Raw genomic sequence first — 26,640 nt, 5'->3', positions numbered from 1 at the left:
GGTCTGGATCATCGTCCCAATCACTGACATGCTTTCCCAGAATACCAGGAAAGAAGTCCTCTGGGGCCTTGACACACATTGCCCACTGGCACACCCCCTTCCTGGCCCCAAATTCTTCCCAAGACTCCAGGGCCATGGTCAGTGGCAGTTTTGAGGGCTGACCTGAGGATGAAGAATCAGCCACTTCTTTCTTGTCTGCCTGCTGAAGGCAGTTCCTTCAAACCAGCTCCCCCTTTCCCTCCTCCCGAATTCACCCCCAGGCACCAAGCAGGTGGGTCCCCTTCCGAAGACTTGAGACCCAGGGTGAGAAGAGCGGAAATGAGGCACAGGCCCCAGCAGCTTCTTCTCAAGGTAAAAGAAAAGCCCTGTACGTCTTCTCACAGTCCTGAAGGTTGATGTAATGAGGAAAATTACCCTGCTTTCTCTGGCAACAAACAAAGGATCTGCAGCTGCTGGAAGCCCTGAGGTGAAGACAACAGGCTATCAGGTAGCAGCCAGGGGCCCTTCGCAGACATGCCCCAGGGGGTTACTCTCCTGATGTCTCAGGAAGTGCTGGGCTCTGAGGACCACCCTGCCTCCCTGTGGTGGCTGTGGCTCTAGGAGGGCGCTTATCCTTCCCTGTCATCAGGTGCTGTGAGGATTAAATGAGATGACGCATGGGGACTGCTCCGAGTGAATTTGCGTAGCTGTGTTATCTTTTGCTTCTTCACGCCTACCATCTGATGCAGGTCAGAGAGTCCTGAGGATCCACCAATTTGAGTTGAAAGATGTGAGACTGAGGTACAGTGAGATAATATAAAGATAGAACTCTGACCCACAACCTGCCCAGGAAACCAACCGTTATCTACAGCAACCAGTACTGGAAGCTGGATTGCATAGGCCACGCCATCCCTACCCACAGTCCAGGAAGTCAAACTAAACCCCCGCAACAATCAGCCCCAAAGAGGCAGGGCCTGATTACTAACTGCCAGTGTCCCTAATGTGCCCCCCTTCCAAATCAAGGGCCACCAGAGAGAGCCAAACACATAGCCTTACCGGTCTCATCAGCTGCCCCTCAGTCAGTTGAGGCCCTGTGGCTTCTGTGCTTACTGGCCACCCTGAAGCCTTCCCTTATTACACAACAAAGCTTTCTCTCTGGCGTCCTTTGAGTCTGCCAATATAAGTGACAGTGGCTGCTTCCCAGCTAGAACAATTTGTAAATAAACAGCCTCCACCTGCTGGCATGTGAGTGGCCCTCACTTATTTCCGCAGAAGAAACACACACTCCTGGGCTCACAGGGCTCAGATAGACCTATTAAAAAGAGCTGAGTGCCGGCCTCCCCTGGTGGCACAACGATTGAGCGCTGAGTTGCAAAGCTGCCCACAGCCTCTGCAGCACCAGTTAGATCCCCGGCCACCGGCGAGGGTCCCACATGGCACAGCAGACCTCTCCTGCCGCCCGCTGCTCCCCTCAGCAGTGTACTTCGTCAGTCTGCCAGTTCTGTTCCCTGCTCTGGCTCTGGTGATTTCTCTCACCCTCCTACGCTTCTGACTATACCCAGTGCTTATATAAATAAATAAACAAAAAAAAAAAAGCCGAGTGACTTGCATCAGGAGGAAGTGGGGAGACTGGGACACATGAGAGGAGGGGAAAAGAGTCAGAGTTGGACACTGGACCCCACTCTCCATGAGGCCTGCCCGCCTTATGGACAATTTCATTTGTGTCATTGGTTTTCTCAGGCCTTGCTTTTTCCTTCCATAAAATGGGTGATGGACATCAAGGGGACGGAACCCTCTGAAGATGATCTAACTCTGAGGGACCAAGAATAGAAGACAGACCCAGGGTACCTGTATGTGACAACTGGGCTGGCGAGGTGTCAGCAGATGGCTCTCTTCCCCAGCACTGAGGTGGCCCACCTCTTCTGTCAGTCGCACAACCGGGGACACCGGAAGGCTAAGCAGAGTCCAGCAAAGCCTGCTCAAGCCTCTCCTTCACACACAAAAAGAGAGGGCTTTTCTAATTTGAAAGAGAAACCACAGAAAACGCTCGGCCCAGGGCCATCTCTGTAGCAGCTATCTCAGCTTCAGTCCCTATGGCCCCTGGTCACCAGCCCTCAGTCTGCTGCTGTTACAGAGCAGCCCTGATATGAAAACGGGTTGCCTGGCTGTGGGTCCTCACCCATGCACTTAAAAGGGACTTATTAATACTTCACTACAGGCACACACAAAAGGCTAATAAAAGGTTTATTTACAAGGAAAGGGAAAATGAGGAAATGTACAGCTCAGGGGGAAAAGTGGGAAATAAAGTCTTTAATGCGTCCTACCCGATCCGCCAACCTGGAAACCCAAAGGCACTCTGAGAGCTGGACGAGCGCTGTGAGCTGGCGGAGAGCCAAAAAAAGGGACACCCCCACCCCAAAGCCCACGTGTCTGGTTTTATACCAAACCTGGCTGCTTAACCCCACCCTTAGGTTCCAGCCACCTTCCCTTCGGTGGTGATGGGATTTGTCTTTCCCAATGTCCTGATGGCTTTGGTCTGGAGTGGGGGTGGAGTCCACAAAGCCTGTATGGAATTAGCTTTAGGACATCCTTTTCCCCCTAACAATTCCCCCCTTTCACTTTTTGCCACCATTTCCATGGTGATGAAGATGGAATATATGACATCCTTTTCCCCCTAACACTGCCACCTCTGTGAAATTCAATTACTGGACACATCATGGCCTTCTCTTTCTAAGCCGAGGCAGCAAGGGGGAGCAAGAGCTATAAGCAACACAGGAGGGAGTTCAAATGCATCTTTTAACAGACTTCTGACTGGAAGGATATTAAGAGAAATAAATTTCCGAGGCTGAGGCACAAAACCAAGGGCTTCCAAGCTGCCTTTCTCTGACACTGGTCACCAGACCCCCTGCAAAGGGCCTAGAGATTCATCTCACAAGGCACTACCAAATGGCCATGTCCTTGAAAGTCTTTGCTTCCAAACCACAGCTTCCTTGCCCATGCCACTCAGGGAAAGTTGATCTTTCTGGCAGTCCCAGCATTTTGTCCACGCCAGTATCACCGCAATCAGTGCCAACGATGACTCTTTTGAAATCATGGGCTCCTTCAAGGAGACACCTGGTCCACTGGCCTTTGTTTGTTTCCCATCCTCCAGAATAGGCAGGTGCTCACGTGAAGGTGGAAAAAAGGAAAGCATGAATGAACTCTCCCCTGATGGTGTACTACCCTAGCCCAGTCTAACTCTGCTATCCATTCTTTGTCTTTCTATCCTACTCTGGAAAACAGATAGCCAATTTTAATTGACTAGTACAGCTCTGACTGACCCTTGAGCGAACCCCAAGTGGCCTGGAAAGGCAGACCTGGCTTCTGAGATGGAACAACTGGATATACGGCTCTGAGACCCCCAACAAGTCTCTGTCTCCCTCAGCTTCTCTCTCCATCCATGAAATGAGATGGCAGAGACAGCTCTAATATTTTATGGGAGATCCTCCCTACTAGTGGCCCTTGGACTAAATTATGTTTGCAAATATCTTTCGTGTTGGTAAAATTCACATAAAAATCGTTATTTCTAGCTTCTATTGAATAAAACAATCAGAACTATCCCATAACACACCTGACTGAAACTAAGCAGGTCATGTACCAGTTTGCCACAGTCCCCACCACTCCCTCTTGTCATATACCCAATCACTTGATACTTACATACTAGTCTTAGACATTTACACTTAAAACCCCTGAATTATGGTCTCAACTTTGTCTGCTGAGACTTAGAATGACCAGTATAAGTTTAACAGACACCTAGACCGGTTCCCACACCCAGACATTGTGATTCAATTGGTCTAGGGGTAGAGACAAGGCAAGAGTGTTTGTAGTAAAGTTCCTTTGACTGTTCTCAATTCAGCCAGTATCAAGAAATGATGGTCCAAGGGGACTGCTGGCTTTGAGAACCAATCTGACCTTGCAAAGAAGCAGCCACCAGAAAAGGAAGGGCGGAAAAAGTAGAACAGGTTGAAAGTGCCCACAGGTGCCTCTGGGAACAAGTCTTGCTGTCTCCCCTCCTGCACACAACACAAACCACCCTCCAATCATAAGTACCTTTGCATTTTAGGCACATATTCAATGAGCTCACTCAGAAACAACTATAAAGACCAACCCCACCTCCTTGGCCTTCTGTCTGCATCCAGCTATGGCTCTCCAGGTCCTGCCTGGAGCTCCCTCTGAGCCACCACAGATCCCTGTTTGCCAATTCATGCCTCCGGCTCCCCTCTGAGCTCTGTGCAACTTCCTCCTAGGAAGCCTAAAATCAGCTCTGAGATATGCTTGCTCAGGTCTCTCTGGTTCTATCAGCAGTTTCTGATTCAGTCGCTCTAAAAAGCTCTTAGACACTTTCATACCTTTAGGAAGTAGAGAATTTCAGAAGGTAAGAGTCATCTATCTGGCTCCTCCTGTGCCCTTCTCAATTCTCCAGCATTTCACATTCACACACCAAACACCCAGACTCCACCCCATGGGTTGCTGAGGGACAGTGGACCCTCACAGAAGGTCAGAGGGACTGCTCTCTGGAGAGGGGAGTGGGCACAGCAGAACCACTGCATCCTGCTCATCCCTCCCAAGAAACTATATCGAGAGAATCTACACTACCCACCCGCTGGCCTCCCATCCATCTCCCTGGCACACATCCTCATCCTCTTACTCTGTGTGTGTCCTGCAGAGAAAACACCAACAACCTTGGCATCTGTCACTCCTGACCTAAGAAAGTAATTCTAGACTGGGGAGTCAGAAGCAGGGCTGGTTTGAGTCTACCAAGGAATAATTATTCCTTGGCCTCAGACCTCAAACACCCTGCTTTAGACCATTCCAGGACCTCACCCTTGACCATGAGTCAATCAGATTCCCAGTCAGCTAGAGGCAGGAGTGGTGCTTAGAGATTTCCAGGACAGGGAGGGAGGACACGGGTCCACCCTCGTAGCCTCCTCTGGGAATAATTTCACAGGTCTAGCTAACTAGGAGCGAATAGCCCTTGTGACATGCCCAGCCAGGCCCCTGAGCTGACCAGGGCCTGCCTACCTTGGAGCTGACTGAATGTGGTCATGAACTTGCTGGTCAGGGACTTGAGCTCATTGTTGGCCAGTGTGATGAGGTGGATCTGGTCAGTGACATTGCGCAGGACCTTGTAGATGCCGATGGGGAAGGAAACCAGCTTGCACTCAGCCAGATCTGCAGCCAAAGAACAAAGACAGACCAGAGTTAGTGGCCACAGCTGCCCAAGAACTTGTCTCAAACCACACGGGCCTGGGCCTTAACTCCCTTTCCCCACGATGCAATCTCCAGACACTGCCCTCCCCCTTCCAAGAGCCTCCTTTGTCACCATTAAGCACACTTGTTCCCATCTCACACATTGAGCCTTATGGTTACTTCTAGCACCTTCTCTGTTATCTCAGTCTACCAGCCGTATGCCAAAGGCAGAGCTCTGCCAGAGCAATAGCAACCAGCACTCACAGTCATGAGCTTGAAGCCCTGCAGAGTCCACATATTCCCCTGGAATCATCAACGACTCCACTTTGTAGCTGCAGGGTTATGAGGATTTTATAACAGTCTATGTCTCTGAAAACAGGCAAGTCACATAGACTTTGTGGTCGACCTGCTTCCCAGTCTCATCACCCTGAAGGCAAGTATATGTGCAGGGCAGCAGTGAAGACATCGAGGAGACCAGGTTCACAGTTCCTCAAATGGTAAAACACGTTACGACGTGGCCTCACAACTCCCTGCAGCTCCCGGCCCAGGCACACACCCGGGAGAAACGACTGCCTATCCCACAGCAACAGCGCTCGTGAATGCTGCAGCATTTTCCACAACAGCCAAAGCAGTGGAAACAAGGCAAATGCCCATCTACACATGAACAGATAAGCAAAATATGGTATCTCCTTTAAAATGAATAGTACTGAGGGCCTCCCCGGTGGCCCAGCAGGTTGAGCACAGCGCTGTGAATCTGTCTGCAGCCTCTGCACCCTTGGTTCAATTCCCGGCAGGCCAGGAAGAAACCCACATGGCGCAGCAGACCTCTCCTGCCTTGCCCACTGCTCCCCTCAGTAGTGTCTTTGGTCCATCTGCCTGTTCTACTCCTGGCTCTGGCTCTGGTGAATTCTCTCACCCTCCTGCGCCTCTGACCTGTACCCCAGCTCTTGTATAAATAAATAAATCTTTAAAAAAAAAAAAAGGAATAGTACTGGGTCAAAAAAAATGAAAGAAAAGAAACAAAGTGCTGCTGATAGTGTTACAACGTGAATGGACTTGAAAATCTGTTAAAAACTCAAATTCCCTGGCACCATCCCAGACCCACTGAAGCAGAATCTCAGGGGAAGGGGATTAGGACCAGCATTTCCAGATGATCTTTACTAGGAAGTTTGCAAGACTTGGACTAAATGATCTCTAGTTTCCCTTCTCACCTTGAGATTCAGTGAAAAAAGATCTGATGAACAAACCTAGGTGTAAAAAATATAAAACACCTAGATGCTTAAAAAACAAAGAAACAGGCAAACAATAGATTGTGAAAAAGGATCTACAAATAGGATAGACAAAGAGTTCTCTTTATAACTTAAAATATTAAGTCATATTAATAACTTATATTAAAATATAATTTAAAAAAGGAATAGTATGGGGTCAAAAAAAATGAAAGAAAAGAAACAAAGTGCTGCTGATACGTGTTACAATGTGAATGGACTTGAAAACCTTATGTGAGTGATGAAGCCAGTCACAAGTGACCACATGTTGCAGAAGTGCAATTACATGAAATGTCCAGAGTGACATAAACCTACAGAGACAGAGAGTAGGGTCATGCTCACCTGGGCTGGGCCATGGGTGGCAGCCCCAGGGCGAAGCTTTCTTTGTAGGGGTAATACAAGTGTTCTAAAATTTGATGGTGGTGAGGTTTAATTGCGCTACTCTGGATATACTGAAATCACTAAACTATACACTGTAAATGAATTATATCTCAGTAAAGATTTGTTATACATGCAGCAGGGAGACACTGAAAACTTGGGCACTTGGAATTAGACTGAGCAGCTCATCTAAGTCCTCAAGTGCCCTGAGCCTCAATTTCTTTATCTGTGAAAAGGGGGTATCATCATCAACCTAACAGGGTTGTCAGCAAAATTAAATGTAACTAAAAGCACTAAATGTACTAACAAAGCCCCTGGCAGGTTGGTAGTGCGAAAGTTACATATGTTCCCTGATGAGTGCCCCCATTACTGCTCACTCCCCAATCCTGGAACCTCAGGAGCATTGACCAACTGAGACAGCACTGACCCATCTATCAGCAAACTCTTTGTCTTTTTCCTAATGAGGCTGAACAGGGCTCTAACCCACTGAAGATTGTTCCAAAGTGAAAATGCAAAATTCACTCGGATTCCTTCTTACATGCCAGCAAGAACATAGTTTTTAAAACTCTTCTGAATAGCAACAATAATACAAAGTCCAAAGGAATAATCATGACTGAAGGCCTTCTCCTTCATTTGCCCTCTAGACAAATTTGTGTCAGTTCAGATGACACCTCCTCTAAGAAGCCTTCTCTGATTGCCCAGAGCAATTAGTGGCTCCAGCCTCTGAATCTCACATAGTGTGAATAAGCCCTTTTTATTCTATATTGTATTAATTCATGTCTGCTTTTTTATGGGACTGGGAGGGACCACCTCACACAGGCACAATCTCTATTGCTCTCAGCTCGCAGCAGGGCAGGGTACTGGTGACCTTGCTCAGTTGATTTGAGGAAGGAAAGGAAACAGGTGGGATGAGGGGAAAGTCCACATGATTAAGGATCCACAGAAGATGTAAGGCATCCTACCAAGAGTCCTAACTGCTTCATCCGGTTCTAGGCTGCACAGACGAACTCAGCCCTGCTGCTATCCAATGTTGGGCACCAGCTCTTCTATCAATTGGCAGGGTTGGCAGAAGCTACTGCCAAGTTCTGCCAGAGATTGAAGTCAGGCTTTCAGTAGAGAGAGATCTGGGGCTGGAACTGGACCAGCTCTTTGGGCTCTAAGACTGGGGCAAGCCGGGGATTCTAGAAAGAGCTAGCGCTTCTACAAAAGGCTCCCTAGTGCTTTATGCCAGATGCACAAAGGGCAAGAAAGTCTTTGTTGTGGTTGTTATAAATCGTAACAGCATTTTTAGGTAAAGGCAAAGATCCCAAACAGTCTAGGAACAACATCAAGGGAAACATCAGAAGGCTTTCCCTTTAAAACAAAGAGCAAAATAAGAATGCTCCCCATCACCAGTATCCCTGCAGACAGACTTGGAAGTCCTGGCCTATGAAACAGCAGAAACATGGAAAATATCGAGAAATGACTATTATGTGCATATAAAATCATTGCATAACCTCAAAACCCCAAAGTAGACATCTGACAAATGACACACATTAAAAAAATTTCAGCAAAGTGGCTAATAAAACAAACACGCAAAATTAAAAAATATTCCTATATACCACCAATAAAAACATATAGTTTTTAAGGGTCCTATTCCAAATGGCAACAATAGAAAACACAATCACAATGGAAAGAACACTTGACCAATATTAAGAAAAATAGAAGAGTTCACAAAGATTTTTTTTTAAAGATTTATTTATGTATTTACACAAGCACTGGGTACAGTCAGAAGCGCGGGAGGGTGAGAGAATTCACCAGAGCCAGAGCCAGAGTGGGGAGCAGAACAGGCAGACTGATGAAACACACTGCTGAGGGGAACAGCGGGCACAGCAGGAGAGGTCTGTCACACCATGTGGGACCCTCGCAGGCGGCTGGGGATTGAACCAGCGCTGCAGAGGCTGTGGGCAGCTTCGTAGTGCAGCGCTCAACCTCTGCACCACCGGGGAGACCCACACAAAGATGTTTTTAAAAGCAAATTTGTATGTGAAGCTATTTATATCGCTCATGGAAAACAAGTCAAAATACTGAAATGATATTGATTTTTTAAGAAATTAATTTAGCCTTTTTTTCCTCTCATTGATCTGTCTAAAGCTTGTTTATTCGCCAGCCTAGAAGAGCCCAGAAGGGCACTGGATGATTTCCCTTGCACCCCACATCTGAATTGAGGGTTCCATCTCTAGAAGAAACCAAAATTGCAACTGAAAACATTGCTTGAGCTGTGCTATGAACTGCAGAAAAGGTAAATTTCATCTTTTTGTGAACAGAACTGGAACATTTGCTTGTTTTCTCTCCCCGACACCCCAAAATATGAACTTTTAAAATGCCTTTTATTATGGCTTGCAACCAGTGCCCTCAGGAACTGGGCACAACTGTTTAATGGGACTTAACTATTCTCAAGTCTAAGAAACAGTGTCAACATCTTGGACTAGTCACTCCGTATTTCACATCTTTTACAGGATGTGCAGTTTCAGGCTGAGTCATTACCTGACAAGTCACCACTGCTAGGGGACTGACTTGGCTCATGGGGCTGTGGGAATCAAACATAATGACAAAATTATCATTTTTTTAATTTGCAAAAGCATTTTATTTTTTTAAATATATATTCTTTATATATATCTTTTACATCATTGTGTATTCCCCATAAAATTCCCACCACCAATTCACCTGTGAACCTTCACCATAGTCCCTTGTGGTCTTCTCTCTCCTATTTTGATCCCTTTTCCTCCCCCTCCCTCGCAGAATGTCTCTTATTTATGGTTGCCTGCTAGTTTTGGGGTTTTTTTATTCTTATCATCATTGTTATTTTTCCCCCTGATCCCCTATTTGGTTCCCCTATATTCCTCCTATAAGTAAAACAATTCTATATTTTTCTTTTTCTTTTTGGCTTATTTCACTTAACATAATTCCTTCTAGCTCCATCCATGGTGCTGCAAATGGCATGAGTTTATCTTTTTTGATTGCTGAATAGTATTCCATCATGTATATGGTCCACATCTTGATCCAGTCATCTAATTTTGGGCATCTGGGTTGTTTTCATATCTTAACCTATTGTAAATAGTAAACATAGGGGTGCAGGCATCTTTTTGAATTAATATTTTTGTGTCCTTTGGGTAGATTCTTAGGAGTGGAATTGCTGGATCATATGGAAGCTCTATGTTTAGTAGTTCAAGAAATCTCCACACAGCTCTCCATAGTGGTTGGACCAGTTTGCACTCCCACCAGCAGTGCAAGAGAGTTCCTTTTTCTTCACAACCTCACCAACATTTGTTGTTGCCTGTTTTCTTAATGTGTGCCATTCTCACTGGTGTAAGGTAGTATCTCATTGTGGTTTTTATTTGCATTTCCCTGATTATTAGTGATATAGAACATTTTTTTATATACCTGTTGGTCATTTGCATTTCTTCTTTGGAGAAGTGTCTTTTTAGCCCTCCTGCCCATTTTTGGACTGGATTGTTTACTTTGTTTTTGTTGAGTCGTGTGAGCTCTTTGTAGAATTTTGTGATCAGTTCCTTATCAGTTGTAATGTGAGCAAAAATTTTTCTCCCAATCAGAAGGGTGTCTCTGTTTTGGTTAGTGTCTCTTTTGCTGTACAGAAGCTTTGAACTTGATGAAAATGTTTTCAACTTCACCAAGGGCAAGAAGCAAGCAAGGCTCTCTAAAGCAGAAGGTAGGCAATAACCTACATTGCAAAGCTACAGTAAGTAAAACAAAGCGTAATCGGAAAAACATATTATAGGAAAAAAAATATAGTCCAGAAAAGATAGTCCATGATAACATGTCATAATTTAGTAAATGATGAAGGAACTCTCAGCAGTAGGGGAAGAGAAAGATTAATAACCTGTTTCAAAATAACCAATTCACAATCTTGTTGGGAAAACAAAGAGAGAAACTCTCAATCTAAGAATCAAAGTAAACTAGACAGAATTACACTTTAAATATTTTTGAAATCAAACCAAAAATATTGTAAGTAAACAGAACTTAACATTGATACAATCTTTTAAGTGAGGATGACTTTCTAAACTTATGAGCCATAACAACAGATCAGATCAACAAACCTAGGTGTAAAAAATATAAAACACCTAGATGCTTAAAAAACAAAGAGACAGGCAAACAATAGATTGTGGAAAAGGATCTACAAATAGGATACACAAAGAGTTCTCTTTATAACTTAAAATATTCAATACAAAAAGTTAAGACCACCCAAAAGATTAGATGGGAAAAGAACAGAAGCTATTCACAAGGGAGAAAATATAATTAGTAAATAAATAAATGACTCCTAATATGTAATGCCAAAGTGTTTTCTAGAATTTTATGACAGCTTATAAATATCTATCCAACAAGTAACGGGATCATTAAATATTTTTTTCTTTTTAGCTAATATGATCAGGAGGAATGGGATCCCTTGCTTTAATCTGAAATTTTCTCAATAATGAGGCTGGGGCCTCCCCGGTGGCGCAGCAGGTTGAACACAGCGCTGTGAAGCTGTCGCAGCCTCTGAAGTGGGGACAGCTGGCCAGGAAGATACCTACATAGTGCAGCAGACCTCTTCTGTCTCACCCACTGCTCCCCTCAGCAGTGTTTTCAGTCCATATGCCTGTTCTGCTCCCTCCTCTGTCTCTGGTGAATTTGTTCACCCCCCTGCACCTCTGGCCTGTACCCCAGTTCTTCCATAAATAAATAAATCTTTAAAAAAAAATGAGGCAAATTCTATTTCATGGTTAATAAAGCTTTTTTATTTCCTTTGTGGAAAATCCTGTTTGTGTCTCTTGCTACTTTTCTATTTGGAGTTCTGGCAATTTGCCCCCAAAATGTTAGTGTTATCAATCTATGTCTGTCATTGTTTTCTTGTTTAATAGTTCAAATTACAGCATTTAAGTTTTTCTTAAGCAGAATATTAAAAGTTGTATGCACACTGACCTTGGAAAGTGCCTTCCTCTTGCTTCCCTGTTCCAGACGATGCCTGAAGGACACAACCTTGAGAAACTAATGTATAGTCAAGAACATCTGAGCAGCTTATGTGACCAAGCCTGGGTAAGACCCCCATACAAACTTCCAAGACTGAACGGGTGGGTACAGAAGTTTACTTGCCTTGGGTCACCCAAGACACCCTCATAAGTAAGTTCCCTTGCTTATGAGGACTGCCACACACCATGGCAGTGGTGGGTGGTATGGAGCCATCTGCTTCTTTCTTTGCCCTCTATGTACAGGGGTCAGTTTGCCAACGAACACTGACTAAGGGAGTGGGGGACCCCACTCAAAGAAGAGCAGGTTGGAGACTGGCAACCGTAGGAGCCATAGGAGGTCATCAAGAAGAGAGTTGAGGGGCCTTCCTGGTGGCGTAAGGGGTTAAGCACTCCACTGTGAAGCAATCCACAGCCTCTGTAGCACGAGTTCGATCCCCGGTTGGCCAGGGAGCAACCCATGGTGCAGCAGACCTCTCTTGTCTCACCCGCTGCTCCCCTCAGCAGTGTATTTCAGTCAATCTGCCTGTTCTGTTCCCCACTCTGTCTCTGGTGAATCCTCTCACCCTCCCCCCTGCATCTCTGGCCTGTACCCCAGCTCTTGTATGCATAAATAAATAAATCTTTAAAAAAAAAAAAAAGAAGAGAATCGAGTTCTCTATAGATCCTCAGAACTGACAGCACAGCGACTAATTAGTCCCAAAGCAAAGGATTCCATAGGAGGAAGTGAGGACACATCACATGGTTGGGTGTGAGCAAGCAGGGTCACCGCTAAGAGGATTCCTGAACCAGATGAATCCATGATCCCAAAGATCTTGTTCAACTCACTGAAACAAACATAGTTAACATCACAGAGTTTTTAGTATGTGCCATGTCCAGTACTAGGCACTTTCAATATTTTAACTCATTACATTCCCATAACAACCATGGGTCACCCTCCCAGGAGAAAATGAGGCTGGTATTGATAGGTGAGTTGTGCAAGGTCATTTTGGTAAGATGATGGAATTCAAAGAATCCAGATGCAAAGATTCCAGGAGGGTAACCATCTTGTTCTAGTTTTCCCAGAACATTCGCAATGTTAGCATTGGGGGAACCCCTCCTCAGCCCCAGGCAAATCATGAAAGTTGGCTGGTTACCTCAGACTCAGGCTGGATGCTGATGGATGAGAGATAACTATTCAGAGAGGAAGGCGAACCCCGGTGTGGGCCATGGCACAAGCAAAGGCCCAGAGGACGTTCATTCTTCTGGGACTCCACCTCTGAGCCCTGCCTTCTACAGTTTCCTGAAGCCTTGTCCTTGCTCAAATCTCCCAAGAGAAAGACCCTGGCACTGGAATTATTTCATGCTACTTGGTGGTGCGTGCATGCCCCCAGGCCCCAACAGGGGATCAAGGGTACTCCCCAGGCCCCAACAGGGGATCAAGGGTACTAATAACAGCGGGAGACTCTAAGCCCCTCTGCTGCAGGGGGCCTTGTTGCCCCAGCCAGAGAGGATACTGACAAGCAGCAAAGAGAAAGGGCCTCACACTGTGGGGCTGAAGATCTGGCATCCCTTTGCTTTTTATTCTTGGTCATACAGAGAGAAAAATTTATTAGAGAGTTATTGGGCAGTGGATTGTACGTGTCAGCAGACTGTAAATAAATGGCACGGAAAATTATCTGCTTAGAAATTAGTATTAAACAATTTGGCCCACCTGACAATGGGAGACAATTTATTGAACATGCCTGACAAGCATTACAACACAATAGTTATAGTAGGTCCTTCTTTTGCCTTCTCTTGAAGTTTTTCTTAGGAAAGTTTTTAAATAAAGTTAACTGTGTTAAGAAGTTTCTAGGTAGAAAAAGTTCTGATAGCTGAGAAGCAGCTGGTCTCTGGCTGAAGGCCATATAAATAGAATAGTCTTTTGATGCTTAGACTTTAGCTGATAGGGATGTACTGGCAGCTATCCACTGTCTTAGGTAATTCTCTAGCTGAAATAAGTTTTAGTGTTAGGTTTGGTTTTTTTATCCATTAACCTCGACTGCTACCGTCTAGCTGAAACCTGGAGGAGCCAGTAGTCCATGGGAATAAAATACTCTGATTGTCTCTGCTTTACACATGATAATGCATTTTTTTCCTGATTACTAAAAATGAATAAATAAAGACCTGCTGAGTCTCTCGCAGAAGATACTTGCACTTCATCCAGTGTCAGTGTCTCCTCACTACCTCATCCCCCTCCCCTTAGCCCTTTCGTTTTCGCAGACGCTGTCTCATCCTTTCAGGAACCCCTGACATGACATTTTTCAGGAGGCTGGTCCCCGGCACCCCTCCATCAGCATCTGGATGGCATATGGACTCAATCACATCTTCCCCAGCACCCCCAGACACTAATACCTGAGCCAAAGTAGAGGAGAGAAATATTTAGGGGGGAGCACTGCAATGAACACAGGCATAACTATTCTCATAATTAAACTTCTAATTGCAAGAAAGCCAAACAGCATGTCCCCAAACCTCTCATTAGGACAATACTCTTTTAATAAAGAAGTTTTTTTTTTGTTAAAAATGCATAGTTCCTTCATTGAAGGTTATCTCATTAATCTCTAAAGAATGCCTGATGAAATGTAACCTGTGGGCAGAACCAGGGGAAAATCACCAAGAAGCAAACTGTGTTTTGCATCAAGTCAGGAAGGTTGGGTCAAGCTTATGTTGCTTCTTACAAACAGAGAACTCTGACCCCTGCTCAGTCCCTGCTGAGAGATGGGCCTAGTACTGGACCCACAGAGAAAGTGGAGAAGACCGCAGAGCCTTCCACCCAGTCACAGGGCTGAAGGAGAAAGTGTCAAGGACTCAGGCTGGTGAGGGCCTGGGCTCTGTGGCCTGGCCAGGAGTAAGGCTCCCAGATGTCCAGGACAAATCTGTAGCCAGTGTCTTTTTTCCACAAAATGTCTTTTTTCACTGAATCTCAAGGTGAGAAGGGAAACTAGGGGTCATTTAGTCCAAGTCTTGCAAACTTCCTAGTACAAATAATCTGGAGAGGCTGGTCCTAGTCCCCTCCCCCTGAGATTCTGCTTCAGTGGGTCTGGGATGGTCCAGGGAATTTGAGTTTTTAACGAGTATTTCCAAGTAATTCTATCAATAAGCAAACTTGGGAGATAATAAGTAATGCAGCCTTTGATCTCAGACCTGAAATCCTCTCATATGTCCACCGAGGGCAGAGTTCTTGAACACCTCCAGTGATGGGGAGTTCACCTTCCCTTCCACAGAATGGTTTTAACTGTTAGAGAGTTCTTTCATAAACCATGTGATAATTAATTCCCTGCCACTACCACTACATCATTTTGTCCTTTGGGATCACATACAATTGATCTGCTCCCTTTTGCAAATGACAATCTTTTACACACACCTAAGGCTGAAGGACATTATAAGTCTTTCTCCAGGCGGATACCTCCCAGAACCTTCAATCCCCATGGCTTTATTTTTTTAAAGATTTATTTCTTTATGCATACAAGAGCTGGGGTGTAGGCCAGAGGTGCATGCAGCAGGGGGGATTCACCAGAGACAGAGTAGGGAGCAGAACAGGCAGATCTACTGAACTACACTGCTGAAGGGAGCAGTGGGCAAGACAGGAGAGGTCTACTGTGCCATGTGGGTTACCTCACTGGCCGGTAAATCAAATCCGTGCTGCAATGACTGGCAATAGCCTGATAGCTCTGTCTTTAACCCCTGTGCCACCAGGGAGGCCACCCAATCCCCATGGTTTTAGATGCTTCCTTTGGAGACTTGATATCAGCCCAGTCAGACCCTGCACCAGTCAAAAGATCTTACTCTTGTGCAGGCTTTCAGTCTTAACATCCGACCTGGTCACCATCATTGGCAGCAGCTCCATGCTAGAAACTGTGTTCAGGGGCTTCAGACTGACAATTTCATCTCTTCACAACCACCCTGTTAAGTCAGTTCTGTGCTTACCCCATTTAACAGATGGCAAAACTGAGTCACAGAGAGTAAAGGGTTTAATTGTTTTTTTAATTAAAGATTTATTTATTTATGCATACAAGAACTGGAGTACAGGCCAGAGTTTGGGGAGGTGAGAGGATTCACAAGAGACAGAGTAGGGAACAGAACAGGCAGATAGACTAAAGTACACTGCTGAGGGGAGCAGCGGGCAAGACAGGAGAGGTCTGCTGCGCCATGTGGGTAGCTTCCTGGCCATCTGGGGATTGAACCTGTGCTGCAGAGGCTGCGGACAGCTTCACAGCGCTATGCTTAACCCCTTGCACCACCAGGGAGTCCCAAGGGTTTAACTGTTCAAGATCACGGGAATTATCCAAAGCCACTCAATTAATGAAAAAGCAAGTAACATTTATCCAGCGCTTCCTGGGGGCAAGTCACTGATGTCAGTATTGTGATTTTAACTCTCACTCCTCACAGCAGCTCCAGGAGATGGGAACTATTACCACCATCCCTGTTTATAGAGATGTCAGTTGGTAAGCAGCAGCGCTGGTCGGGAGAGCAGCCCTCACCACTGTGGGTGTGCGCTCCCTGTGGCACATGGCCCGCTCCAGGCTGGGCCGGCTGCTCTGAAACAAAATGAGAGATTGCAAGTTTCCCACAAGTGGTTGTTCTCCCAAGATTTGCAATGAATTCCTGTGGACACTGGTATTTTGTAGTTACCATGGAGCTATATTAAGGGGATTTGGGACTGAAAGAGCTGGTGGAGGAACTATCTGGTATCGGGGCATGGATATGTCACTATTGACTGTGGGCCCTGGGGCAGGAGCCTCACAGCCTCAGTGTCCCTCTCTGTCATCCACCCGGTTGGAGGCATCCTCCCCAAGGCCGCTCCCAGCAGCCACTGTGAACTCTGGCTGGTGATCTTCAGCCTTGGTCACCCTGAATCACTAGGGAACTTTGAAGACTCATGATGCCTGAGTCTCACTCCCAGGGATTCTGACTGAGGGTGAGCTGAGACTCAGGAATTGGGATGGGGAAAGGGCATCCCACGGCTCCCCAGGAAATTCTAATATGCAGCCAGGGTGGAGAACTCCACTGTGCCGCCACCTCTCCAGCTACAATGTGTAAACAGGTTACAGGGAACGCTGTGATGGTAAAGATTCTGGTGCTACAAGTCTGGGATAGATGCTAAAATCCTGTATTTCTACAAGGGCCACTCTCAGCAGGCCAGGGCTAGTCCAATGCATTTTCAAAGTGGGGCCTCCACACCCACCATATCAGCATCATTCCAGAACTTGTTAGAAATACAAATGCTCAGATGCCACCCCAAACCTTTGGAATCAGAAGTTCTGGGGTTGGGGCTGAGCCATCTGGGGTTGGGGCCAAGCAGAATGCCCACTCGAGTTTCAGAATCACTGGCACAGAGCTAAGCCTCTTGCCAACTGTGGCTGCTTGGCCCTGCCGCATGATAATGGTGCCAGTAATGACAACAACTCCCGTTTACTGAGAGCTGGCTGCTCTGGCCCTAGGCAGGGGCTTAAGTTTATCACAGATGGAAAGTTACTTGCCTTGTGTCTACAGCTCAATGAAGATTCACTGCCATTTCCTTTTCTTTTGTCCTTTGTGTTTCTGGTTCTGCAAGAGGCACAGTGGACTCTCCTGTAGAAGTAGCCCTGGGCTGAATTCAGGGGATCTAGGCTCTCACCCCAGCTCTCCACTAGCAACTATGGGGTTTCAGAGAAACAAATTCTCAATGGGCTTTGTCTCCTTTTCTGTCAAATGAGGGTTTGCACTATGGGCTAGGGAGGGGAGAAGGGTCTCAACCAGGCCTGACATTCTGTGACTCCATGATTCTACTAAGCTAGAGCTCTTTGGCCAGTGCCCCTGCCAAAGAGAAGAACTGCAAGGTGCACTCAAATGTTTCTGAATCGCCCAGGTGCTAAAACAGGCTCAGTAATAGAAGGATCTGAGACTCGGTGAAGTTGGCACCCCACGTCTCATGGGCAGAGCTGAGATCTGAACCCAGGATACTTCAATTCCAAAGCCCACGGTCTTTCCACAACCTGCATTTGTCTACACTACACTACGGCACTCTTCCTGCCACGGAGAGAGGACAGTCCTAAAGAGAAAAATAAGCTAATAACTTACCCTTCTAGGGCATTTCCTATGTGCTGCCTTTTCTAAGCACTGGGCACACCTGATCTAATTTAGGTCAGTCTTATTATGTTCACCCCCATTTTATCACTGTGGAAACGGAGGCCTGCTGGGTAAACAGAAGAGATGCATTTTAAACCAGGCAGTCTGGCTCCCCTACCTTGAGAGAGCTCTGTTTAAAGGGATAATAATAAAAGGATAAGACAGAGGAGCTTGTGAGGCCATCAGAAGAAAGAACCTGGCTAGGCTAAGGCTCTTTGCAGAGGCAAAGAAAACAGAATGTTTTGAGACATGAAAGTGAAAACTAAAAACTAGGTCTACGGGGAAGAACCAGTACCCCGTGCAGAAGACCAAACTCCCAGCTACTCCATCAAGAGTTAGGGGCTGAGTGTTGGAAAGCTGGTGCAAGAGCAAAACTGTAAACAGCTGTACCTTGGCAACCTGGCTCCCACTTAATTTCCAAGGCTAAGAGTGTGGGACGCAGGCAGCATGCAAACACCCTTCCCGAGGAGTGATGCCGACGCCCCACCGAGCACAATCAGGCCAGCCTTCACGGTTATCTGCGCACAGCGTTCCCAGAGCTGACCAGCTCCAGAAGCGTTAGGAGCCCTGGCTCTGCTTCCTCTTGACAAACCCCTTTCCCAGAAACAAGGGTTGTGTTGGTGTTTATCTCCTGATCTCTAGAGTGGCCTTACCCTGCCTCGTGCCACCTGGAGAAAGAGGTCACAGAAGAAGGCGCTCACTAGTCCCACAGAAGCCAGAAAGTTCCACTTCAAGAGCACTCATGAGGGGCCCCAGGGAACGGCACTCAGAGAAGGGCAGAGAGGCACTCCAGCCAAGGTGGAGGTGTGCCTGGCTTCTCCTGGGGATCCCCAAAAGACGATGCTAATTGAAAAAGCCAGTCACAAAAGGTCACTTGTCATCTGAGGCCAAGGATAAGCAAAGCCACACAGGCAGCGAGTAGATGTTGGCTGCGGGGAGCTGGGGAGACGTGAGAAGCAGAGCACTCCTTCATGGTACAGGATTTGGGGGTGACAAGTTCTAACATTGACGGTGATGATGGCCACGTGATGTGAATATATGAAAAAGTCACAGTATGTGACACGGTGAAATAGTGGATTTACCATATGTGAATTACTCCTCAATTAAGAGGACAAGAGGATCCAACTAACAGTCATTTTGAGCATGAAACGATGTCTGCAAGGGGCTTAGGCAGGGCTTGGCATCCAAGTGTGAGCTCCGTAAACAGCAGATGCTGCTGTGAGGCTCCAGAGACGTTTCTACTTGAGAATTCATTACAAGGCTGGGCTTCAGCTCTGTTCCCTGAAGGGAGAAGAGGCTCGCTGGCAGCCACTTATTCTAACATCCTCACACACCAAGACAACCGTGGATATTATTGTGGGGTCTGGGACTTGCCAAAACAACCCTGCTTCTTCCTGGCAAGCCAGTCAATCACCTTCAATACACACACACACATACACACACACACATACACACACACACATACACACACACACGCACACACACACAAACACCTCTATTTGATTCAAATGCCGTCGACTCACACAGAACACAAGTAAATGACTGTCATCAATTTGAGATACTGAATTATTTTAACGTAATTGATGACTCATCTCATCCCTAACTTGTAGTACAAAAACTCGTGGTACAAAAGTAAGTAGAAGTGGCATCCACAGGGATGCTGGCAGTGTGGTCCCAAGCCACAACAGCTGGTTTGGACCTTGGAGAGGCCAGGACAGGCCTGAGGTATTCCACAAGGATAAGAGCGGCCAACCCTGACTGAGCACCGTCTCATTTACTCCTGACAACAACCTCTGAGGAAGGGTGCTATTCTCAGCACCCTTTTGCAGATTAGGAAACTAAGGCCCAGATAGGTTAAGAATTTGCTGAAAGTCACACAGGAAAGAAGCATTGGCACTTGACTTGTTCTTGGGGACTTTGCCCTGCAGAGTGAGTCTGGAGACCTGGATTCTGATCTGTTGCTGTGTTCAATTCATTAAGTGCCCTCAGGCAGGTCACGCTCAGGTCTTGAGCTCCTCATGTATAAAATTCAGAGAATGAATGTTGTATGTCTCTCTCTAAGTGTGTAAAGCACAAAACTGGCAACTAGGATCAGACTTCTCAAACAGTGATGGCTAAGCTCACCTGGAGCTCTTGTTAGAATGCAGCTTATGGGTGGGGCCAAGAAATAAGCATTTTGAAGGAGCTGAGCTCCCTGGATCTGCTGCTGAGGCTGATCCTCGGGCCACATGTTGAGAAGCTGAACTTAGATGATGAGCTCGACAATGAAAAAGTCCCATTTCGACAGTCATCACCTCTTTAAGCCTTTAGGCTTCACCCCTTTTTCTTTTTTTTTTTTTTTTTTTTTTTTTTTTTTAAATAGAGGCATGTTTTATTTATTTATTTATTTGTTTGTTTGTTTTTTGTTTATACATGCACTGGGTACAGTCAGAAGCGCAGGAGGGTGAGAGAATTCACCAGAGCCAGAGCAGGGAGCAGAGCAGGCAGAAGGACCGAAGTACACTGCTGAGGGGAGCAGCGGGCGGCAGGGGAGGTCTGCGCGCCATGTGGGACCCTCCTCCGGTGGCCAGGGAGCAGCCGGGGATCGAACCGGCGCCGCAGAGGCCGCGGGCAGCTTCGCAACCCAGCGCTCAACCGCTGCGCCACCGGGGAGGCCCAGGCTTCACCCCTTTTTCAATTGGGAAACAGATTCAGGCCTGACATGGCTATCTACAATTTCATAATGGTGTTTTGTTTTCACATTTATTTTTATGGTTTTCAACTACTGATGAAAATTATACTGATTTTCCAGCATGTAATGAAACTAAGATCCCAAATGTTATTTAAATTAATTTCAAGAAAACCATTAAGTAGTAACAATCATAGCTACTACTTTTCTAGCATTAAGTATATGTTAAGTCACCATTCTGAACCTTTACAAGTAACAGTTTTGTGAGCACCTCTTCGAGGTGAGAAAATTAAGACCTAGATCAGAGAGATCAAGTGACTTGCCCAAGTTCACACAGCCAGTAAGTGACAGAGTCAGACCTCAAAAATGGGCAGCCTGACTTCAACCACATTAGTCCCTCCGGCTGGCCCTGGCAAAACCATGAACATGACATGCACATAATCCATGTGGTCAAAGGGACACCAACACCTGTTCTTTGCTGGCAGGAACAGTGTCCTTTCACCTCTCATTTGCCTCATTATCCAGCACAATGCCTGGTACACAGTGGAAGCCAATAAAAGACCAGAAAAAACTTCCTTAGTCTGACTTGCAGCCTAGAGGAGACGCCTCAGTACCTTTCCCCGGATGAAGCCACTGTGAATAAAACGCTCCTCTAGGGAACATGTGAGCACCTCTGGGGTAAGAGATACTGGGCAATCCAATCAGCCTGAAGCCCACTTCTGAGCAGGGCAGAGAGCAAGGTGGCTGCAGCTGACAGCTGCGGAAACTGCACTCAATGAAAGCAGTTATTGACAGACTGGGTTCTTATGACACCTTTTCTCCTCAAACAATCATTCAGGGTTTGAAATAATAAGGAAAGCAGTCCTGCAAAAAATGCTTTTTCAGAATAGCAGTTGGGCTTCCTCGATACCACTGGACAACTGAATGGGCCCAAAGCTGATGAGGGTCCAGACGAGGGTCAATGGCTAGCCCTGGAGCTCACTCGCCCTCCAGACTTGGCATCCCCACAGTCTGAAATGCCCTTCTCCAGCCTCTCTGCCCCCACAAATCCTCCCGCTATCCAGCCCCACCTCTCCCAGAAAGGGTGCCTGACACCTGGCTGCCAACCACAGGATGCCTGCCTTAGCACTTGTGCTAGGCTACCTTCTCCATACTGGTAAACAGCTGCAATTTGCCTCCAGGATCCAGCAGTGAACTTGAGTGTGTGTCCTCCTGCTGATGGCCCCTCTAGCCTAGCACTGAGCTGGGCAAACACTTCTGAATTTACCATGGCTCTCACCCCTGAAAGTTTTGTGTTGGGATCCCTCTTTGTAAAATGGGAGTACAGAAGTCCTTTGGGGAATGAAAAGAACAAGCTAATATTTGTGTATGGTTTGACTGCACAGCAAGCATCATGCTGTCTGCAGCAAAGATGTGATGGTTCTCACATGACTATATGGTTACTTGAAAGAAACCAGCTTTATAACCCTGAATTCACCTCGATGAGGACCCTGGTTGTTTCTTCACTGAGGAATCCCTCTTCCTGGCCTTCTCACTCTTCAGCCCCCATCACCAGGAATACCTCTACCCATTTCGGAACCTCAGGACTCCCCATGCCACAAGGGGTGAACCCACCCTCTTCAGCCCAATGTTCCCCCTGAAAGATCAGGGGTCCACTTCCCTCTTCCAACCCTGCATTGAAGCTCCCACTCTCCGGCCAAACCACACTACCTATTGTTCCCTGCAAACCCCTTTTATTTGTATCTATATCCCTGCTTCTGTTTTTGCTGTATCCACTAAGTAGAATGTCATCCTTTATCCTCAAAAAATTCCCCCTCTGAGAAGCCTTTGCTCACATCCTCAACTTATGAGCTTGTTTTGCCTTGAGTCCCGGCTGCGGGCTGCTACCTTGCCAGAGTGCCTAGCCTGTGTCTCTCGGGGGAGTTGCCAATGTGTTGGCACTCTTTCTGACAAGACAGATGGCTCCTCAAGGACAGGGACTAGGTCCCACTGGGTCCCAGGGCACAGAGGTCAATAGACTCAAGTTCAAAGTCCAGCACAAGATCTGGTGGTTATGAGAATCTAGGCAAACAACTGAAGTTTATGGAGCCTCGGTTTCCCCTCCTGTGAGTGATATGGCAACAGCATCATCTAAAGCTGTTGAGAAAATCAGATGTAATCATGGATTTGAGACTTATTGGCTGAGTACCCAGTATAGGCTGGCAGTGTCTAAGGGTAAGGGGGTGAGTGAGTTCCTGGCCTCCAAGAGTTGGCACTCTGCTATGGGGAGAAGCATGGTAAATACAGAGATAAGTACCCAAGAGGTCACACAGTGAGGGTGAGCTTATGTATATAAGACATTGTAATGGGAGAGCAAGTAAGTGAGGTAGGGGTAGGGGCAATGCTCACTAGGATGGTCACGGAGGGCTTCTCGGAGGAAGTGATATTTCACTGAGACAAGATAAAAAGAAGGAGCAAGGACATGTAAAGATCTGGGCAAAGAAGGATCCAGGCAGTACACAGCGTAATGGGACACCTGCTAGTTACTAGCTCCGTCTCTCACCTTTTCATCCTCGGCAGAGTGTTACTCAGACAGACACAGCAAATAGTGAATAACACATTTGCTGAGATGAACTTGACAGAATAAGGAATCCTGGGGATAAACTGAAGCATGACAAAAATAAGCATCTTAGCAAAACACAATCAGCCCAGATAAGGCAGATGCCAATTAAAGGCACTTAAATTTAACCTCATCTTCGAAGATAATGACCTTTTACAGCACCTGTCAGAATAAACCACAATCTTCTAACCTTTAAAGGACAGCATGCATTTCTGTCTGTGTTACCTCATTTAAGCTTGGGCTCTGCAGAGAGCTCCATTCCAGAATGACTGCCTTTGCCGAGCTCTCCATCACCAACCTCCAAGCCTAGCACTCCCGCTAGCCATCACCATGTTTGCATCTCTGGAAGTGTTTGCTTTTAATAAAATCTTCAACCTTGCTAAATCACCTCCTTGAGGCTAACACTTTCATACTTGAGCAATGAAAGCTTTGCTGCCACAAAATTAACTATTTGGTTAATTCTTTGAAGCAGAACATTTTCTTTCTTCTGCCAACATATATTTTACAGCAGCTGTGTAATTATCCACATGGTTTCAAAGAATATTTCTTTTCTCCCTTAAAAGATGCTTCAAGTGCCAGCAACAAAGAGGGCAGTCACACAGCCTCGGGCGAGCTGCTTAATGACCCACTTTTGAGGGGTACTCGCTGGTCTGAGCTGGTGGGAGGGTTAGGGAAGCTGGTGGGAGGGTTGGGGGCTATCAGGAACCCCATAATGAAGGTGGGACCAAAAGAGACAGGGTCCCTCTGGGCAGTGGCATGTCCACAGAAATCTCCATTTCTAGCTGGCTATGCCATCTTTCCAGTCCCCTGCTGTGCAGGGGACCCCTCAGGGACTCTGATCCATCAGAATTCCCTTATCCACCTATTTCTACTATATCATGACCAGGTTTCAAACTCTACGACTCCCACAACTGATCAGCTGCCCACCTCTCTCCACAGTCTCTCCTCCTCCTGTCTCCCCCACGGGCCCCACTCCTGACAAGGTTAAACCCACACAGGCCTGGCACATGGAGGTGCCTCTTTCTTATTTCCTTTCCACTGGTGTCACATTCATCCTGTGCCTGGGAGTGAGTCCCCTAAACTCAGGGAGGAACCTCATATTGTTGCTCAGAACCTACAACATGGGTTTGCTGTCCACAAGCCAGCGACTGCACCCAGTTCCCTTCCACCTAAAACAACTGTCTAGTTATCATGCTGGTAGCATGGAATATGAACACGGACCCTGCAGTCAGAGTGCCAGGGTTCAAATTCCCTCCCTGGGTGAAGCTGTCTAGCTTTTTTTTTTTTGGTGTGCCTCAGATGTCTCCTCTATCAAACAGAAATTATAGCAGTAGCCACCTCATACAGCTGAATGACAGCCACCTCACAACAATCACTGGGTTGTTGTGAGGTTGGGATAAGGCAGATGTAAAACAATGGGGGCAGCTGGGTAAGTGATGAGTACTAAATAAGTGTGAGCTCTTATTTGTGGGTCATTTTGACTCCAGATGATTTCCACTTGTCAGGCTCTCCTTAGCACCCAACCACAGAATATGATGGGACTTCACCGTGCAACTGTTTCAGTTGACACTCCAGGTGCTCTGCCATTGGCAGGCACGCTCCATCCTTCTCCCAACTCAGCCTCCCCTACCCTGCGGGTCACGGTCTCCTTACAGCTTGCATGCAGCCAGATCTTTGATCACAGACACTGTCACCTAGAATGTCCCTCCCTCACTCCCATCTCAGGCCTACAGCCCTAAATCTGTCACCTTCTTTCAAGTTCAGCTGAAATGCCACCTCTTCAATGCAACCAAAACCCAGTGTGGAGTTGAACTCATCCTCAGTTAGTTCATTTCATGTTCTGCAAGTTTTCTGTAGCCTTTGTAACCAGCCCGCTATCTGGGAACCCATCTCCCGGGCTTGTGGCATCTCCAAGTCACTGTGTTAGGAACTCCACCACTGACATGCCTTCAGAGTGGCACAGACCTGGTTGAACCTCAAACTCTCCAGGCCAGGACACATCGCAGTCAAACATGTGCTCTCACCCTGACCAGCACAGCCTGGCTCTGGGCCAGGAACTGCAGGCTGACAAGTCCCTCCTAGGGCCAAGACCACCACCCCATCAGGTCAGAAAAGCTGCACCCACCATAGTCCCGGCTGCTCCCCTCCCTGGGGGGAGGGAGAGCACATGAGTGTATGTGAGTGTGTACTGGCTGCCTCTGCCTCCACACTGGGCACTCCTGGGGCACTTGGGTCCTCCAGATGTGATAACACACAGTAGAAGCTCAACGTATGTTTTTTGCAAAAGAAACCCATGGCAGTTTCTGACCCAAAGATTCTGAGTATGAGTATCTTAAGGGTTTCCACACTACTGTGTTTCCTGAGCAGACATGCTCTGCAAAGTCAGATCTCTGTGAGGGTCAGTCAGCATTTTTGAGGTATCACTGACACGCCCAACATTGCATAAGTTAAAGATATACAACATGTAGTGACTATATTATGTACACATTGCAGAATGATTACCACAATAAGGCTAGTTAGCATATCCATCAGTCAGGATTGTAGATCCAGGATGTGAGCTGGACAGTCAGTGGAGGAGGCCCTTGTCAGAATCTGGACACCAAACCAGGAGCTGCTGGATCTGTTGCCCTTAACCTGGAGGATGGAGACAGAGCGCCATCTGCTGGCAAGCATAGGAGAAAAGTGCTAGGCCAAAGTATGGCCTCTTCAACTCCTTCTCTGACTAGGCGTGGCCTCCCCACTTTATTATTTCCTAACTCCCAACTGAGCTGCTTAGCTACCTGGGGACAGATCATATACATGTTCATATTCATTCTCTCTCCCTTTTTCCCCACCCCAGCCCCACCTTCATATACCACATTCTGAGATCTTCCCAGACAACACCCCTCCTTGCCCACTCCCCCAGAAGCCAGAGCGAGAAGGAATCTCCATGTTGTAAATGGTAAACTAGTGGTTCTCAAAATTCAAGGCAGGGAAGAATTATACAGGGTTTATGTTAAAATACAGACCACCAGGCCCACCCTTGAGAATCTATTGTTAAAGTGTGACAGTGGGGTTCATGAATCAGTATTTTTAATATCCAGAGGATTCTGATAGGAGGAAATCTTTAGGTTTGGCAAAGATTTCTTAGATAACAACACCAAAAGTACTCTCCACGAAATAAAATTGATATATTAGTCTTCATCAAAAGTCAGTTAAGAGGACAAAAAGACAAAGCATAGGTTAGAAAGCCTACCTGATCAAAAATGTGCATCCAGAATATATGAGATGCCTCAAAACTTAATAAGGAAAAAACCCAGTTTTTTTCAGTGTGCAAAAGATTTGAATAGACATTTCATCAAAGGAGATAACCGATAGTAAATAAGCCCCTGGGAAGATGGCTCACATCATCAC

At 46.5% G+C, this 26,640-nt stretch overlaps 1 protein-coding gene across 4 annotated transcripts in view; it reads right to left on the bottom strand.

Moving 5' to 3' along the window:
* Positions 1-26,640, bottom strand: part of LRRC20 (leucine rich repeat containing 20) — a 76,663-nt gene that overhangs the window by 39,823 nt on the left and 10,200 nt on the right. For 3 of the 4 annotated variants that reach the window (XM_037496406.2, XM_037496408.2, XM_037496407.2), the window contains one exon: positions 5,041-5,190. The exons of the other annotated variant lie outside the window; for it this stretch is intronic. In XM_037496406.2, the coding sequence (XP_037352303.1) occupies positions 5,041-5,190 (150 nt within the window). The remainder of the gene's footprint in view (positions 1-5,040; positions 5,191-26,640) is intronic. 4 annotated transcript variants of the gene reach the window in all.

Source organism: Talpa occidentalis, unplaced genomic scaffold (genome assembly GCF_014898055.3).
Source record: "Talpa occidentalis isolate TD23 unplaced genomic scaffold, MPIMG_talOcc4v2.1 talOcc4.8, whole genome shotgun sequence".
NCBI lineage: Eukaryota > Metazoa > Chordata > Mammalia > Eulipotyphla > Talpidae > Talpa > Talpa occidentalis.
This window is presented reverse-complemented; position numbering and strand designations above follow the sequence as displayed.